Source organism: Gadus morhua, chromosome 2 (assembly GCF_902167405.1).
Source record: "Gadus morhua chromosome 2, gadMor3.0, whole genome shotgun sequence".
Lineage (NCBI taxonomy): Eukaryota > Metazoa > Chordata > Actinopteri > Gadiformes > Gadidae > Gadus > Gadus morhua.
In genome coordinates, this window is record NC_044049.1 from 1,337,328 (window position 1) to 1,352,216 (window position 14,889).

Below are 14,889 nucleotides of genomic sequence, written 5' to 3' on the forward strand. Positions count from 1 at the left end.
GTGGACAGTGTAGTTTTCTTTCGGAGAAAATGTTAAATAAAGGATTTACGTTTTTAGTGTTTTAGATTTTAGATACTCTACGTATCAACGTATCAAATATATAATATATGTAATATAATATAATTTATATATTATAAGACATGATACATTATAATAATATATGTTATTATTATTATTATTGTTATTGTTATTATTATTATTATTAATATTATTATTATTATTATATAGCCTATATATATATATATTATGATATATATTGTATGTTCTTTTATATCATGTATTATATTATATATATATATATATATATATATATATATATATATATATATATATATATATATATATTATATACAGTAGGCCTATATAATATCTAAAAGTTATAACATGTAGGTTGAATACTTATTTTAACATTTATTTGCTTAATTGTTAACATGTAAGAAGACAATTCAAGATAGCCGAAAGGTTTTCAATTATTTTTATTTTGGTGGAAAATTACATTCAAACAAATTGTCACTGAAAATGTTGAAACTGCAATTTCGGTACGGAAAATAAAAGGAATATTATTTTACTAGTAGGTCTATGTGGGATCTAAACAATGATGTGTGCCCTTAAAGTAACTAAATAGCACACTATATTTTATAAAATGACAAGGAGATTATTAGTTGGTTTCTTGAATAGCATCCATATGCAAGCCATTACATGTAGCCTATGTGCCTACATTTAATAGCATGTATTCTATAGAAACAGAAATAGTGTCTAAATATGATTGTAGGCCTATTAATCTAATAAAATGGTGTAAAGAAATACAGTGTAATCTAAGAATTAATTATTAACATGAAATTAAAACAAAGCAACTAATTTCATATCCAAAATGTAAGCAGAAAACCGTTTTATTTTTTATTTCGGATGTCGGATGAGAAAGTCAAAGGGTTATGAAATAGGATCGTACTTTCTGACTATGATTGTCACTCCAAAACCCCAATCATCCCCTGATTGACTTCGCGACGTTGTCACTGAACCGCCGATCGCATCACAGTTGAAAACCACAACGCGTCACTCTCACTCTAAACGGCTGGAAGACCAAACAGCTCACCGGTTTTAGACAAAAAGAGCCGTTCAAAAAGACACGTCAAAAACAAGCGTTGTGATATGAGCGCCGTGGTTACGGTGAGTGACTGCTTGTGGGCGGAGCCTCCGCTCACTTCTTGGCCACAATCAGCGTGTGGTACACCGGCTTCACCACCACGTGCAGGTAGAGGGCGCTGTCGATCAGGTACTCCGACGCCCGGCGCTGCAGGTCCGCCTCGGCCAGGAAGTCCCCGGCCTCCTCCGTGCTCTGGTGGAAATTGTAGACGTGGCGCACCACCACCTTCCCCTGCTGCCGCGCCATCACCATCACCGTCTTCTGGAAGCTCACGCCCGCAAAGTCCGGGCTGGAGGTGGCGGGCGTGACGATGATGCGCGGCCGGCCGCCGTCGGTCAGCGTGGGCATCATGGCGCCCGGCTCGGCGTACGACGCCCGGGCGCCCAGCGGGAACCAGCGGGGCGAGAACAGGGCGTTCCAGGTCACCTTCTTGCTGGCGTCGTGGCCGCTGGGGCCCAGCTGCGTCTGGAAGCTGAAGCTGCGGTCGTCGCGCGTGGGGCTGCTGATGACCCAGGGTGCGCCCCAGGCCGGCGACAGGTAGTTGCGCGGGGTGAAGATGCTGCAGTTCACCTCAAAGTACTTGGCGAGCTGGACGGGCGGGGTGGCGTGGAACTGGAAGGCGAGGTAGAGCAGGTCCCGCACGGCGCCGTAGTGTTTCTGCATCAGCGGCGAGTTCTTCTGCAGGTGGAAGAGCTTCTGCGGCGGGATCATCCCGTAGCGGATGGCCTCCAGGGCGCGCTCCGCCGTGGGGCCGCCGGGACGGTTGCGGGCCGCCCAGGCCTCCAGGCCGTCGTAGAGCTCCAGCTCGCTCTGCACCACCAGGTCGGAGCGGCGCAGGAGGGTCAGCAGCAGGTCGGCGCTGACGGAGGTCCACTCGGCGCTCTGCAGCACAGAGGACAGGTTCCAGGAGAGGTACCGCAGGCAGCTGTCCTGCAGAGGGGCGTCTCCGATGCGCTGGGCGTACTGGTACCAGCCCACCACGTGGCCGGACGGGGACTCGCTGGAGAGGTGCTGGCTCATGAACTGAGTGAGGCCGAGCTGAAGACCCTCCACACGGTACTTGGTGGCCAGCTGGTGGAGAGGGATGGCTTGGTCCAGGCGGACGGAGATGTCCCCACAGTACAGATACCTGCGGACCAACCACAGGAAACAACTCAATCGATGGTCGTCAACGTCTGAGGAAACTGGATTAAGAGTGCTAATCTGGATGAGGAAGGTCAATTTGGAACTAGAATCGCACTGAACCCTCAAAGATAATATGGAAAGTAGTTATATTAAGATAGTATTATTTATTTATAATTTTGAGTTCGGTACTTTGGCTGGTGTTATCAAAACCTCAGCATTCGGCAAGGTTTGGCTTCTGGTCAGGTCAGATCTTTACGGCCTGCTCGCACTCACACCTTCCACAGATTTCATCAATGTCCCTGTTTCAGACTGAAGCAGTAGATCTGTCCTTCCAGTCATTCCTTTCAGCTCCTCCGTCCGTCTCCACCACCCCTCCGTCCTCCCTCCCGCATCCTCCTCCTCCGCTCACCTGAGGAACTTGTCGAAGACGGCGGCGCACTCGACGGTCTCGCTGAGCACCAGGGCGCTGCCGTTGCGTGCGAGCAGCAGGTCCCGGAAGACGTCGCTCTGCAGGCTCAGCACGAGGGAGTGGGCCGGCAGCACCTTCACCTCCTCCGTGTTCAGGGTCTGCACCCGCAGGGACACGTCGCTGGCGTTGCCCAGGGCCATCAGGTTCTCCATGCGCTGCACCAGAGCCATGGAGTGGTTCAGCACTGTGGCCCCGGTCTCTGGCAGGGCCTCCATCTTTAGGGCCGCTGCGTAGGAGGACATGAGGACAGGTCACGAGACAGGTGGATGAGGGATGGAGACCTGGGTGTAGGTGGGGAGGATGGCCACGTTCATCAGGCTTTAAAGAGGGAGAGTTTAGCATCGCAGACTACCAGGAGTTCCCTATCTGCCCTGCTAGTAAATGGAATAGTCGATGGACTGCATCTCTACAGCACTTGTCAAACCAGTGGCTGCTCAAATTACTTTACAATATCGCCCAGTATTCACCCATTCATGCACAGATTCACACACCGATGGCGGTGTCAATCACGCAAGGCGACAGCCAGCTCATCTGGAGCAGTTAGGGTGAGGTCACAGGTGCCACACGCTCACCTACCCACGACCCGGGGCCGTGTAGAAACCAACGATACAGAAACACACTCATGTTCATGGCGGCCGACTGAGAGAATGTGAGATTTCTAGTCTTTGAGGGTGTTTCAGATTGCTGCTTTGTGGAGCTTTTCTCCTCTCAGGGTTGAGGCAAGCGGCACACTGAATAATTCCACATGAAGACTGCGGAGCCCCAGCCATCAGCCTTATCAGGCTTTTATCAGGCATGTGCCCCCACGCCACTTCAGAGGAGCTGCTTTGATGTGAGCCGGTCTCCCCAAGCAAGTTAGATAAGGCTTCTCAGAACCATCGATTGGTGACAGCTAAACCAATTTCCTCTCGAAAGCTCTCGTTGTCAGATTTGCTCTTTGCCTTTCTGGCTTTCTGTACAAAATAAAGTGATCACTAAATCATTCTCTCTCAGAAAGGAGTCATAAAGTGAATGCAATGAGGATGAAAGGTTTAAGAATGAGAGGGATCTTCAGCTCATAATCCGATGCTCAAAATCAGCTGATCTTAAAATGGAAAGAAAATAAGAATTTTGCACACACTATCAAACAATGCAGCAATCGTATATTTTCCTAAATGAAAAGTACAACAATGATATCGTTAGATCAGACAGGAATGAACTCTGGAGACGGCGGATCCAGTATTACGGCAACGTCTTTCCCCAGAATCAAACAGACGGAGCGAGAGACTGGGACTGAAGATGACTGAAGCTGAGCTGCTGAGCTGCCCGGTGCGTCTGACTGTCAGACCCCAGGGGTGGGATGAGTCTCTCATCCCACCCCTGGGGTCTGACAGTCAGACGCACCGGGAACACAGAACAGACTCAACTACCACTCTGCCACTGGGGACACTGGGTGCGAACAGAAAAAGGTCCAGATGTGCTTACCTCCTCCAACGGAGACCGGGTAGGAGAGGAAGGAGAGAACCAGGACCCCCAGCACATAACCCAAGAGGAGGTCTCCTCGTTCGCACGACAGAGCCATCTCTTCTGATCCGATTCCCCCTTCTCTTCTTCCGGTGGTGGCTTCGGTTGGCAGGGGTGCGGTGAATTGGTGTAGAGTGGTGTAGGTTGGTGTACTGTAAGGTGGTGTAATGTAGGGTGGTGTAGGGTGCCTTGCCCTGTGTGTTGCTGGTCTCCCTGTGCCCCCTCACTTTTTATGTAGGATGCTGGCCCCCATCTCTGATTGGTAGAGTCTGGCGGGGTGTGGCCACTGCTTCAGCTTTGATTTGGGATTCCTCCTTTTTTTTCCGAAGCGGCATTGACCACGAGCCAGACAGACACTGGGCTTAAATGTTTGGTGGAGCTTAGAAATAGGGTCAGTTAGTTACTATTACAAATCAATCGCTGTTTTTGTTGAGCTTTTAACAGCGCTGTTAATAGAGCAGAACCTAAATAGATCTATAATTGGATAAACCTTTCCATATACTGTCGGCTCAATTTGTTTTTGGGTATTTTTCCCAATCACACCTCCGTTTCACATAAATGTTTTTGCACAAGACAACAGTTGTTGTGATGGAGTTGCGCTAAGCCTCTTAGTTCTGGTTGTTGTTTTTGATGCAAATATCTAAATGTAATCGGGATTAATATAGTCTATAGTGAGGTAAACATCCACTCACACAACACACTGACCTTATTATTGACTATATGCAAAGCAACTGTGCACATATATATGTACAGTATATATATATATATATATATATATATATATATATATATATATATATATATAATATATTATTTATATTTGTATTGTTTATATATATATTTTTAGTGTATGTAAAATATATATACAGAGATAAGGTTTTTACGTCATTTTTTATGAATAAACAACAAATCAAAATCACACATCGAGGTAAGCCATTTGCTTTTTTTTTTCTCATGGACACAATATCAAAACATTAGTTTTAAATTGATTTTATAAGATGTCTGGGCACTTATGATTTGATGTCGACTGCACTCTTTAGTTCATAGGGGAATGGACGTTTAGAACAGGAAGAACAAGTGAGGCTCATTTGCAGGACAAACTGTCTCCTGTGAGAGTTTCTCACCACAGCTGAGAGAGTAATGGGTCATATCCCTAGAGGAGCCCAGCTGAGATCCTCTAATGAAACCACTTCGGGCTGGACAACACGTTTAAAACTCCCCTAACACAGTTGTAACATAATGAAGCTTGTGTAACGATACTTATGTAAATCTGTGCAAAAAACAGGAATCTGACACACGAGGTAGGCTAAACGCAGAGTGTGTAGGCCTACCATAGTGTCAAAAATGGAAGCTAAACTAAAGTACCACACGTCGATAGGACTGAATGAGGAGAGCAGCTCTAACAGATGTGAGTGCACTTCCAATCCATATCTTAATCTGGTTTCTTCCTGACCTTCCCCTTCGTACCATTGTTCTCTCCGCTGCTAACGGGGCTCAGGATTGCTAACGGGGCTCAGGATTGCTGGCGGGGCCGCGGTCTGGACGGAACGGATCGACACTCGGCTAAATTCATGAAAGCCCCCAAACGGAGGCTTTCCATTGGTGGATCGATGCTCCAACCTTGCCGCGCAAACCCTGCAGCTCAGCACTGAACTAAATGCCCGCCCAGCCATTACTGAGGTGTCCTGGCTGCCATTGATTGATACTGATACCCCCAGGCATGTAGTGAATAACTGGGTATTTTTAATAGTGGTATGCGAACCCCCGCCCCAAAAAGAAAATACTATTCTGTCTGAAAATTACTAATTATAATCTTCCAGTTAAGAACCAAGCATGATATTTAGCCAATTAAAATTGAATATTGGCTTCAACATTTTATTTTCAAAAACCATTAAAACACAACATTATCTCTGTATTAAAAGGTGAGATACGGATGAACCACTGTCTGAAAGTTTCTAATCGATTCCTCTAATGGCCACCAAATGACTAACATAAAAAGTACAAGCATCGTCTATTCGGATGAAATAGCACTTTAATTTAACACAAGCCCATATTATTTAACTTATGTTTATACATTTCTGAATTTGTTTTTTAAATATAATTCGTTTGTAAGTTAATTAACCCCAGCGTGTCAAAGAAAACATCAACTGAGAGTTTAGTGTGTGCACATAACTTGAATTAGCTGGGACTTTTTTTTTTTTTGCGACACAACAATAATAGCGCCATTGTGCGTAACCTGATTAAGAGATAATGAGGACTGCACTGAGCTGAGTGATCGCAGTAACATGCAAAGCTGAGCAGGCAGCGCAGCGCACAGCGGGCAGCACCAGGTAAACAGCCTGGTTATAGACCTCCTACACGGAGCTCATTTCGAATGGACGTGGATATAACTACTATAGGGTAACTTTGATCCAGTTTGATGGCCCTCAACCGAAAATAAAAATATAGAGCATAACCAACTGTTCAGTAAGTTGTGTGTGAGGCTGGTGCAGATTGGACAACCACCTACCATCTAGTCTCAGAGACGATTCTGTCATTCAACATGAATTCGATTTAGATGTTTGACATCAGGAGGTCTTCTGCGGTCTTTTCTCTCCGTTTGTGGACCACCTGTGGCGACCTGCTGCTCCTCATCTAGAGGTACAAAGGGCATCCTCCATCCTTCACACAGTCTGGGTCTGACACCGACAATTTAAAGCAGTCTTCTTCATGTTATTGTGTTAATTGTGTTGGAGTGATGTCAGTGTTTTCTCCTTGTTTCCTGATGATTGTGTAATTCTTAAGTCGAATCGGTGTTGGGCTACTTTTACTCACATGACTTGGAAAGATTTAATTTTGCAGGCTAATCGTCGACCTCGGTTTATTCCCTGTATTGATGGAAGTAATCGAAAGTACTTTCCTTGTTCTGAACTAAGTGTACTAATGTGAGTTACCGCACGTCTTTCAAACCCCACGTATGGTTGGCAATAGAGCAGACTATTATGTTTAAAATACACTGTGAAACTTTTCACAGCAATATGACAGTACGGTACGGTTTATTTTTAAAGTAGGCCTAATCTACTGTATCATGTAAATACAGTAGATGACTGTTAGAATCTCGCTGTAAATCTAAATCAAAGGGTTACAGTGTAGGTAATACACCATAACAATTAAAAATGTCGAAACCCCCGCTAAAGTTTCGTTTGGACACTTCTTCCGGCCCCTTCTCCCCCCCCCCACTAAACACTCCCCCCCACTGTGCATCAGGCCTAATCTCGTTTTCCTGTTAACTCTAACCCCCTCCTCGCCACTAGTGCACAGCCATGACCTCCGGCGTGCCCAGAGGCTGCGGCGCCGGCGTCAAACCGCTCTACTTCAACCTGTGTGACCTGGACGCCGCCTGGGGCGTGGCGGTGGAGGCGGTGGCGGCCGCCGGCGCGCTGACCTCCTTCGTCCTGCTCGTCTTCCTCCTGGGCGTCTGGCCCCTGGTGGGCGACCAGCAGCGGCGTCGCATGCTGCACCTGCTGGTCGCCTTCACCCTGTGCACCCTGGGGCTCTTCGGCCTGGCGCTCGCCTTCGTCGTGGGGCGGGACTCGACCACCTGCGCCGCGCGGCGCTTCCTCTTCGGCGTGCTGTTCGCCGGGTGCCTGGCCTGCCTGGTGACGCACGGCCTGTGGCTGGCGCTGCTGGGCGGGGGGTCCGCGGGGGGGGGCCGGGGGCCCCGGGGCTGGCTGCTCGGCCTGGGGGGCCTGGCCCTCTGGCTGGTGGAGGTGATGGTGAACGCCGAGTGGCTGATCATCACCCTGCTGCGCTCCCCGCTCTCGCCCCCCGCCGTCACGCCCGACCTGTCCTGCAGCATCGCCAACCAGGACTTTGTGACGGCGCTGGTCTACGTGATGGCGCTGCTGCTGGCCGCCGTGGCGACGGCCGTGGCGGCGCTGGCGCAGAAGGACGGGCGGTGGCGTCGGGACGGCGCCCTGCTCCTGTCGACGGGGCTGCTCACCGCGGCCCTCTGGGCGGCCTGGATCGGGATGTACGTCTACGGGAACGGGGCGCTGGGCCGCGGCGACTGGGACGACCCCACCGTGGCCGTCGCCCTGGTGGCCAACGGCTGGGCGTTCCTGCTGACCTACGTGGTCCCGGAGACCTGGCTGCTGGACCCCGGGCAGGGGGGCGGCGAGGAGGAGGACTCGGACGCGGAGCACGCCGTGTACCCGGGGCGCAGCGCTCTGGACTACGGACCCGACCGGACCCCTGCCGTCCACAACCTGTACATGGACAACGCCGCCTTCTCCATGGAGGAGCCCAAAGGGGAAGGTGGGGCAGAGCAATACGTCCTGGCTCTGGAAAACAGTACCTAGCATTGTGTAGCGTCTTATCCTAGCTGTCTCTGTTGTATACGGGGAATGGGTTAACCTAGTGATGGTTAGTGCTTTGTGCTTGTTTCTAACAACATCCTTACTGTACCGACAGAGATATATCTTTGTTTCTCTTCTGACTAATGGACTTATTGTAAGACGCTTTGTATATTAGCGTCTGCTCAATTCCCTAAATGTAAATGTAAATGTTGTAGTTAGCATTTTGTTCATAAACAGCCTTTCCAACCGCAGCTAAAAGACTAAATGTAAATGTTGTAATTGTTCTTTCCTAATCCCCGTTCTGTGGCTCCAGAGCCGCTCCCGGAGGCGCCGCCGGCCCCGGAGGGCCCCCGACCGGGGCACCTGCGGCGGGGGGTGTACCAGCCCACGGAGATGGCCCTGATCCACAAGGGCCTGACCTACGTGAGTGCTCTGACATTCGCTCTACGGACCGACCCTCAGCGTGTGCCAGCCTCCCTCGTAGCAAAGGAAGCATAGTAATAGAATCCAAGTACTGTTCTGATTCAGATTATAATGTGTAGGCCTGTGTGTGTGTGTGTGTGTGTGTGTGTGTGTGTGTGTGTGTGTGTGTGTGTGTGTGTGTGTGTGTGTGTGTGTGTGTGTGTGTTTACATTTGTATGTGTGTGCGTGTGCGTGTGTGTGTGTGTGTGTGTGTGTGTGTGTGTGCGCGTGTTATTCCCCAAAGACCGACTTTCACAAGAACGCAGGAACGATGGCCTCCGCCCCCGCTATGAACAAGGAGACCCCCAGCCCGAGCTTAGCTTGGCCCCTCCCTCCTCCTTCTGTGCTGCGGCATGCTGACAGCGTGAGTACCCCCCACAACCCCCCAGCCCCCCCCCCCCCAAACCCCCACCCCCTCCCCCATCGACCGTATGCACTTGATTCGCTGATGGCGATCAGTAGAGATGATTGGTAATCTGTCTTCTGTTTGTTTCCCTTCTACAGGGCAACGCTTTGAACAGGAAGCCGTTGTGGTGATTTCTCTCTTACTGTGCAGAGATCTCGATCACCACCTACCTGGTGGATGCAACAAATCTGTCCCATGTATTTGTTGCGTTGATGTTGTTGATGTAGTTGTAAGTGTCTTGAGGGCTGAAGGCAGAACATTGGGAGGGGGGGGCTGGACTGAAGGGGTCCCCCTAACTGAAGGGTCTGGGGGGGGACTGCAGCCCGACCTCACACCCAGCGGGCTTCTGTACGTCTCCACAGCATGGAGGAGACACATGAATGAATGTGTGTTTGGGTGTGTTTATGTGTGTGTGTGTGTGTGTGTGTGTTCGTGTATGGGTGTGCGTGTGTGTGTCTGTGTGTGTGTGCGGGGTTGTGCGTCATGTAAGGATTAGGCGTCAGTGCCGTGAGAATGCTAAATTAAAAATGCGACAAGGAACCGAGGCAAAGCGGATATATTATTTGTACAGTCTGTTAATCTGCCTGCCTGGGTAATACCGGTGGGAACATGTTTTTAAAATGCTAGTCGCTACAGGAGACTGAGAGATCAGAGTGCTCGGACCTCTAAGAAAGTCCAAACCAGTCAGTAATTTCACTTTTTTGTATGGTTTTAATTAACCAAAATACTTGCCATAAAGTCTGTGTATTTCCAGTGTATTTTCCCTACACTGGCTATTTTTGACCTATTGTATTTTATTCTTGTTCTGCTGGCTTTTTAAACGTGTAAACGTGAGGAGTTATCTCATAAAAAGATTCAAACTGACGTTCTCTGTCACATTTTGTTCTCAGATGTTTGGTGCATCACATTCAAACGAGATGTTATGTAACGACTGGACGGATAAACCTGAAGGGGGTAAGCATTAAAGATGCATTGGACATCAACCAGGCAGGACCAGATCAAGTCCTATGAGGTTAAAAGTGAAAGACTTCCAGCACATTTTTCAGACATGTTTTGCATGCACTTTGATATCGCCGTCCGATAGATCCGTATCTCAGTGGAATAGACTGACACTGGGAGTGCGATGGTTGAGAGGGGCCCTACTTTATTATGGTCAAACATCGTGGATGACCTCTTCAATACTTGAACGATAGAAGCCTGGATTTCAATCCCACATCAATTCAATTATCATCATTCAAAACGCGACTGGCACAATTCATAGATTCATAGAGATATTCAGTTCAATTCTATGGAGTGGCTCTATTTTCCACTGCTTTGATATGAACTGATAGCCAAACACTAGTCGCCTTTTGTGAGGCTGAGTGTAACTTCATGATGACGTAACACCTTTAGTAGGGAATGCAAATGAATGGTTCCATTCCAACAGAAATAAAAAATTGTCATAAAACATGATAAAACTGTAAAAAACAAAACCGGTGCTGCAACAAGGAACATCAGTGTTCCTCACAGTCAGTGTCGTTCCAGCTGCAACATGTGTGTTGGTTTGTAAAAATAAGCTTGTTAAATAATTATTTACATGTGGTTTATCTTTGCACACGACACGCGGACAATCAAATCCCAGGGCTAGGGGCGGCTGCCTAGCAGCGAGGGCAAACTCTGTTCCCCTCTCTGTCCCTTTCTCCCTCTCTCTCTCTCTCCCTCTTCCTCTCTCTCTCTCTCTCTCTCTCTCTCTCTCTCTCTCTCTCTCTCTCTCTCTCTCTCTCTCTCTCTCTCTCTCTCTCTCTCTCTCTCTCTCGCTCTCTCTCTCTCTCTCTCTCTCTCTCTCTCTCTCTCTCTCTCGCTCTCTCTCGCTCTCTCTCTCTCGCTCTCTCTCTCTCCCTTCCCCCGTCCCTCTCTTCCCTTCTCCTTTATCTCTGTGTCTCTGTCTCCATCCTCCTCTCTCTCTTTCTCTCTTCCCCTATCTCTGTATCTCTTTCTCTCTCTCTGTCTCTCCCCCTCTCTCTTCCCCTCCCTCCCTCTCTCTCTACCTTGCCCCATTACATCTTCAGAGATGGGTTGTGTTGATCACGGGGCTCTATACAACCATCGCCAGCCATCTGTAAACATTCAGCATGTCTTGTTTGTACCGATGGACGTGTGGACAGAAGACCATCACTGTGCACTTGTATGTAAATTAATTTCAGGGAATTCATTTGCATCCATAAAATCAAAAGCACAAAGGTAAAATAAAGGTTAGCGTTAATGATTCTCCTGCTTCTCGCTCATGACTCTAGGGGGCAGATAAGCAAAGAGATGATGTAAGTTTTGAGGTGACCGCAATTTGCATGAGTTCCCTTGATCCTTCCAGTGTGGGAGTGACAACAAACGTTTGAAGTTTTATTGTTTTTCCTACTACTTTACATTTTGTGCTCCCAACAGTGCCTCATTGAAGGATGACGTTCATCCCGTTTCACCCGATGGTGACCTTCAACCTAAGCAGATTCTACGTCAAGCTGTGAACCCTGCCATTAATGACATGTTCATGCAGTATCAGTAACTAAATGTTACTTTAGTAACATTTAGTTAGTAACTTTAATAACAGTTCAACATCTCAAATATTGAACTTAGATGTTCCCATGGCATTTTCTCCTTCCAGAAACCAATTCCTCCAGTATAGGCCGATACCGAGTAGGCTACTAGGTAGTTCGACCTATGTAGGTCGGAGATGACACGTTACCCATTCGCAAATACATAAATCCTAACAGTATTTTCCGTGTTTTCTCAGTTCCCAAAGCCAATGATCAAAGACCTCATTCATCAAGAAGGAAGTTGGCAGAGGGTCATTTAAGAGATTTGCATGATAATTGTATGATAAAATTGTACCGCCTACGGAATTCGTGTTTGTGAAACATTACGTCATAGTTCGACGCGATTGTACGTTGCCAGGCAGGTTTCAAAAAACATTCGCGCTCATGTTGCCAAAGACGAAATAACATAATACAGATAACACTTTTTTTTACTTTATATTTGTATTGTATTGAATTTAGCTGGTAAACTGAGTGTTTAAAGTGTATCATAGTCTAGGTAGCTTGTGTTAATACACTCAGTTTACTAGCTAAATGCGATTAAACAATCACATACAATACAAATATAAAGTTAGCAACGCTAATAAATGTCATTTATAAAATTAGTTTTATCTGTTTAAGGTTATTTCGTCTTATGACGCTCAATGAATGAGCGCGAATGTTTATGAACCTTCCTACGTCATCGATCGTCCGTTGACAGGCAGGTTTGGAATTTTCGAACGCAATTACGTAGGCGGTAAAATTTTCGCCCCCCCGTTAGAAATTGTGTGACAGAACCGTCCAAGACAACATGTATTTAATGAGACGTTTTGGAAGACGGTTCCACAATAAAGCCAGTCGATTTGTGCTATTTTAAAGCGTTTAATAACCATTTCATATAAACAAAAATGGCAGGTTTATCATAACAACAGGTTAGAAACAATTATTTAAAACCAAACTGTGTGAACAGCTACACGGTGTGTCACTTACACCCAGTCACACAAGTCACACAAAGCCAATTCAATCGATGAAAAAACTCTCACTCAAACAGCGTAATAGGAGTTCTACTCTGTCGAGTTTACTGCCACCTAGTGGGGAAACCAAGATACAAACTCTACAACTTCAGAGTCAATGACAGCTGTAAGAATGACACTGCAGATGATGGGTCAGTACAGTATATACGGTTTTGTACTGATAATGTTATAAAAAGGACCAACATAATATAATATATTTAGCTGGTGGTCTTTGACCTCGTACAGGTCATATTCAGTCTGATATTCAGATTGGCAAGACGGCTGCTGTCGGTTGGGTACGGAACCGGGAGCCCCCATCGGACGTTCCCAGATGGTACGTTCCAGTCAGCCCATCAGTTCGAACAACCAGGCCCACGTCCACATTCCACGTCAGAATAGAGAAATAATGTTTACGTCGCAGTTCTCCAACACGCCAAGCCATGGCACGAGCAGAGCTCTGACTCAAAACCAAGAAGGTCGAATGGAGCTGCTCCGTGTGTGTGTGTGTGTGTGTGTGTGTGTGTGTGTGTGTGTGTGTGTGTGTGTGTGTGTGTGTGTGTGTGTGTGTGTGTGTGTGTGTGTGTGTGTGTGTGTGTGTGTGTGTGTGTGTGTGTCTAGGTTACAGGTTCTTCAGGGTCTTTAGCGAGGCGTCCCTGAGCTCCTGCTTGCGCTGCTTCTGCCTCTTGAGGTGGCGGTACGCCTCCACCACACGGACGCGCTCCTCCTCCATGATCCTCTTCCGGGCCATGGAGGGCGAGACGGTGGACACCACATCCTGGCCCAGCAGCGAGTTCAGCAGCAGACCCTTGGAAACCGCGTTCTGGGGGAAGGGGGGGGGGAGGGATCAGTAGGGGGGAACGTTTCTGGGGTCGGCTCCCAGCCAACACATCAAACCATTGTCTACCCGCAGGTAGACTTGAGTGAGATGCACAACAGCTACCTGCTTGGTATAAAAAAGGTGCTGTACGCAATGTACGCAACGTACGTGCGTGTGCGTGCGTGCGTGCGTGCGTGTGAGTGAGTGAGTGACTACATCACAACCATGTGCTTACCTTGGCTGCTGGGGCCTTCCGGGGTTGGGCGGTGAACGTGGGGGGTTCCATCGCAACCTCCCCGAACTTCACCTTGTCTGGAGAAGAGATGGAGGCGACGGGGGAGACTGCTTAGTAAATGGTAAACAGACTATTTATAGGGCGATTTTTTAACCAGTGTCCACTCAAAGTTTACAATTTACAATATTGTCTAACATACATTCATACACACATTCACTTCAACCACGCAGGGTGACAGTCAGCTCTTCAGGAGCAGTCAGGGTGAGGCGTCCTGCTCAGGGACACCTCGACACTCGAGGAGCCGGGGATTAAACTAGCAACCTCCCGGTTACCGTAACCGGACAACCCGCTCTGGCTCCTGAGACACATGCCGCCCGTTTAGTAAGAACACGCCGCGCTCACGATGGTCTGAGTTAAAACACAAACCCCAGTAATAAACAAACAAACAAACAAACCCCAGTAATACCTATGAACATGTTCTTCTCCATCTCCTTCTCCTGTCGGTTGAGTTTCTTCTGATGCAGTCGGTTCAATCGGGATTGATTGTACCTTGAAAAATACAGGGGAGGGTTGAGTACATGGTGAGAATACACACACACACACACACACACACACACACACACACACACACACACACACACACACACACACACACACACACACACACACACACACACACACACACACACACACACACACACTTAAAAACAAGCTTTGAACCAGGCAGCATTCAACTTCATAATTAACTTCACAATTATATATTGTCGCATTCATCCCCAAACGAACGATACATCCTAAGTGAGAGCATAACCGAAACCCCATAGTAAGTGAACAT

The 14,889-nt window shown here is 47.7% G+C and overlaps 3 protein-coding genes across 3 annotated transcripts in view; 1 reads left to right on the forward strand and 2 right to left on the reverse strand.

Moving 5' to 3' along the window:
* Positions 1-458: 458 nt before the first annotated feature.
* Positions 459-4,698, reverse strand: btbd17b (BTB (POZ) domain containing 17b). Its single transcript, XM_030373746.1, has 3 exons — positions 4,203-4,698; positions 2,679-2,964; positions 459-2,273 (listed from the first exon to the last, which is right to left on the reverse strand). The coding sequence occupies exons 1-3, from the start codon at positions 4,297-4,299 to the stop codon at positions 1,199-1,201; spliced, it is 1,458 nt and encodes a 485-aa protein (XP_030229606.1). The 5' UTR covers positions 4,300-4,698; the 3' UTR covers positions 459-1,198.
* A 1,774-nt stretch (positions 4,699-6,472) lies between these two features.
* LOC115556692 (G-protein coupled receptor family C group 5 member C-like) lies at positions 6,473-10,303 on the forward strand. The gene is made up of 5 exons (XM_030373912.1): positions 6,473-6,881; positions 7,535-8,537; positions 8,892-9,001; positions 9,285-9,404; positions 9,545-10,303. The coding sequence occupies exons 2-5, from the start codon at positions 7,544-7,546 to the stop codon at positions 9,575-9,577; spliced, it is 1,257 nt and encodes a 418-aa protein (XP_030229772.1). The 5' UTR covers positions 6,473-6,881; positions 7,535-7,543; the 3' UTR covers positions 9,578-10,303.
* Positions 10,304-12,851: 2,548 nt separating this feature from the next.
* Positions 12,852-14,889, reverse strand: part of ccdc137 (coiled-coil domain containing 137) — a 3,430-nt gene continuing 1,392 nt past the window's right edge. The window contains exons 4-6 of the mRNA XM_030374012.1: positions 14,521-14,603; positions 14,055-14,131; positions 12,852-13,822 (exon numbers count right to left, since the gene is read on the reverse strand). Of these exons, the coding sequence (XP_030229872.1) occupies positions 13,622-13,822; positions 14,055-14,131; positions 14,521-14,603 (361 nt within the window). The 3' untranslated portion in view covers positions 12,852-13,621. The remainder of the gene's footprint in view (positions 13,823-14,054; positions 14,132-14,520; positions 14,604-14,889) is intronic.

Coding starts and splice junctions, on each gene's coding strand:
- btbd17b (XM_030373746.1), bottom strand. CDS start 4,299: ATGGCTCTGTCGTGCGAACGAGGAGACCTCCTCTTGGGTTATGTGCTG. Junction 2,965..4,202: donor CCCGGTCTCCGTTGGAGGAG/GTAAGCACATCT, acceptor CCTCCTACGCAG/CGGCCCTAAAGATGGAGGCC. Junction 2,274..2,678: donor GTCTTCGACAAGTTCCTCAG/GTGAGCGGAGGA, acceptor GTTGGTCCGCAG/GTATCTGTACTGTGGGGACA.
- LOC115556692 (XM_030373912.1), top strand. CDS start 7,544: ATGACCTCCGGCGTGCCCAGAGGCTGCGGCGCCGGCGTCAAACCGCTC. Junction 8,538..8,891: donor GGAGGAGCCCAAAGGGGAAG/GTGGGGCAGAGC, acceptor CTGTGGCTCCAG/AGCCGCTCCCGGAGGCGCCG. Junction 9,405..9,544: donor TGCTGCGGCATGCTGACAGC/GTGAGTACCCCC, acceptor TCCCTTCTACAG/GGCAACGCTTTGAACAGGAA.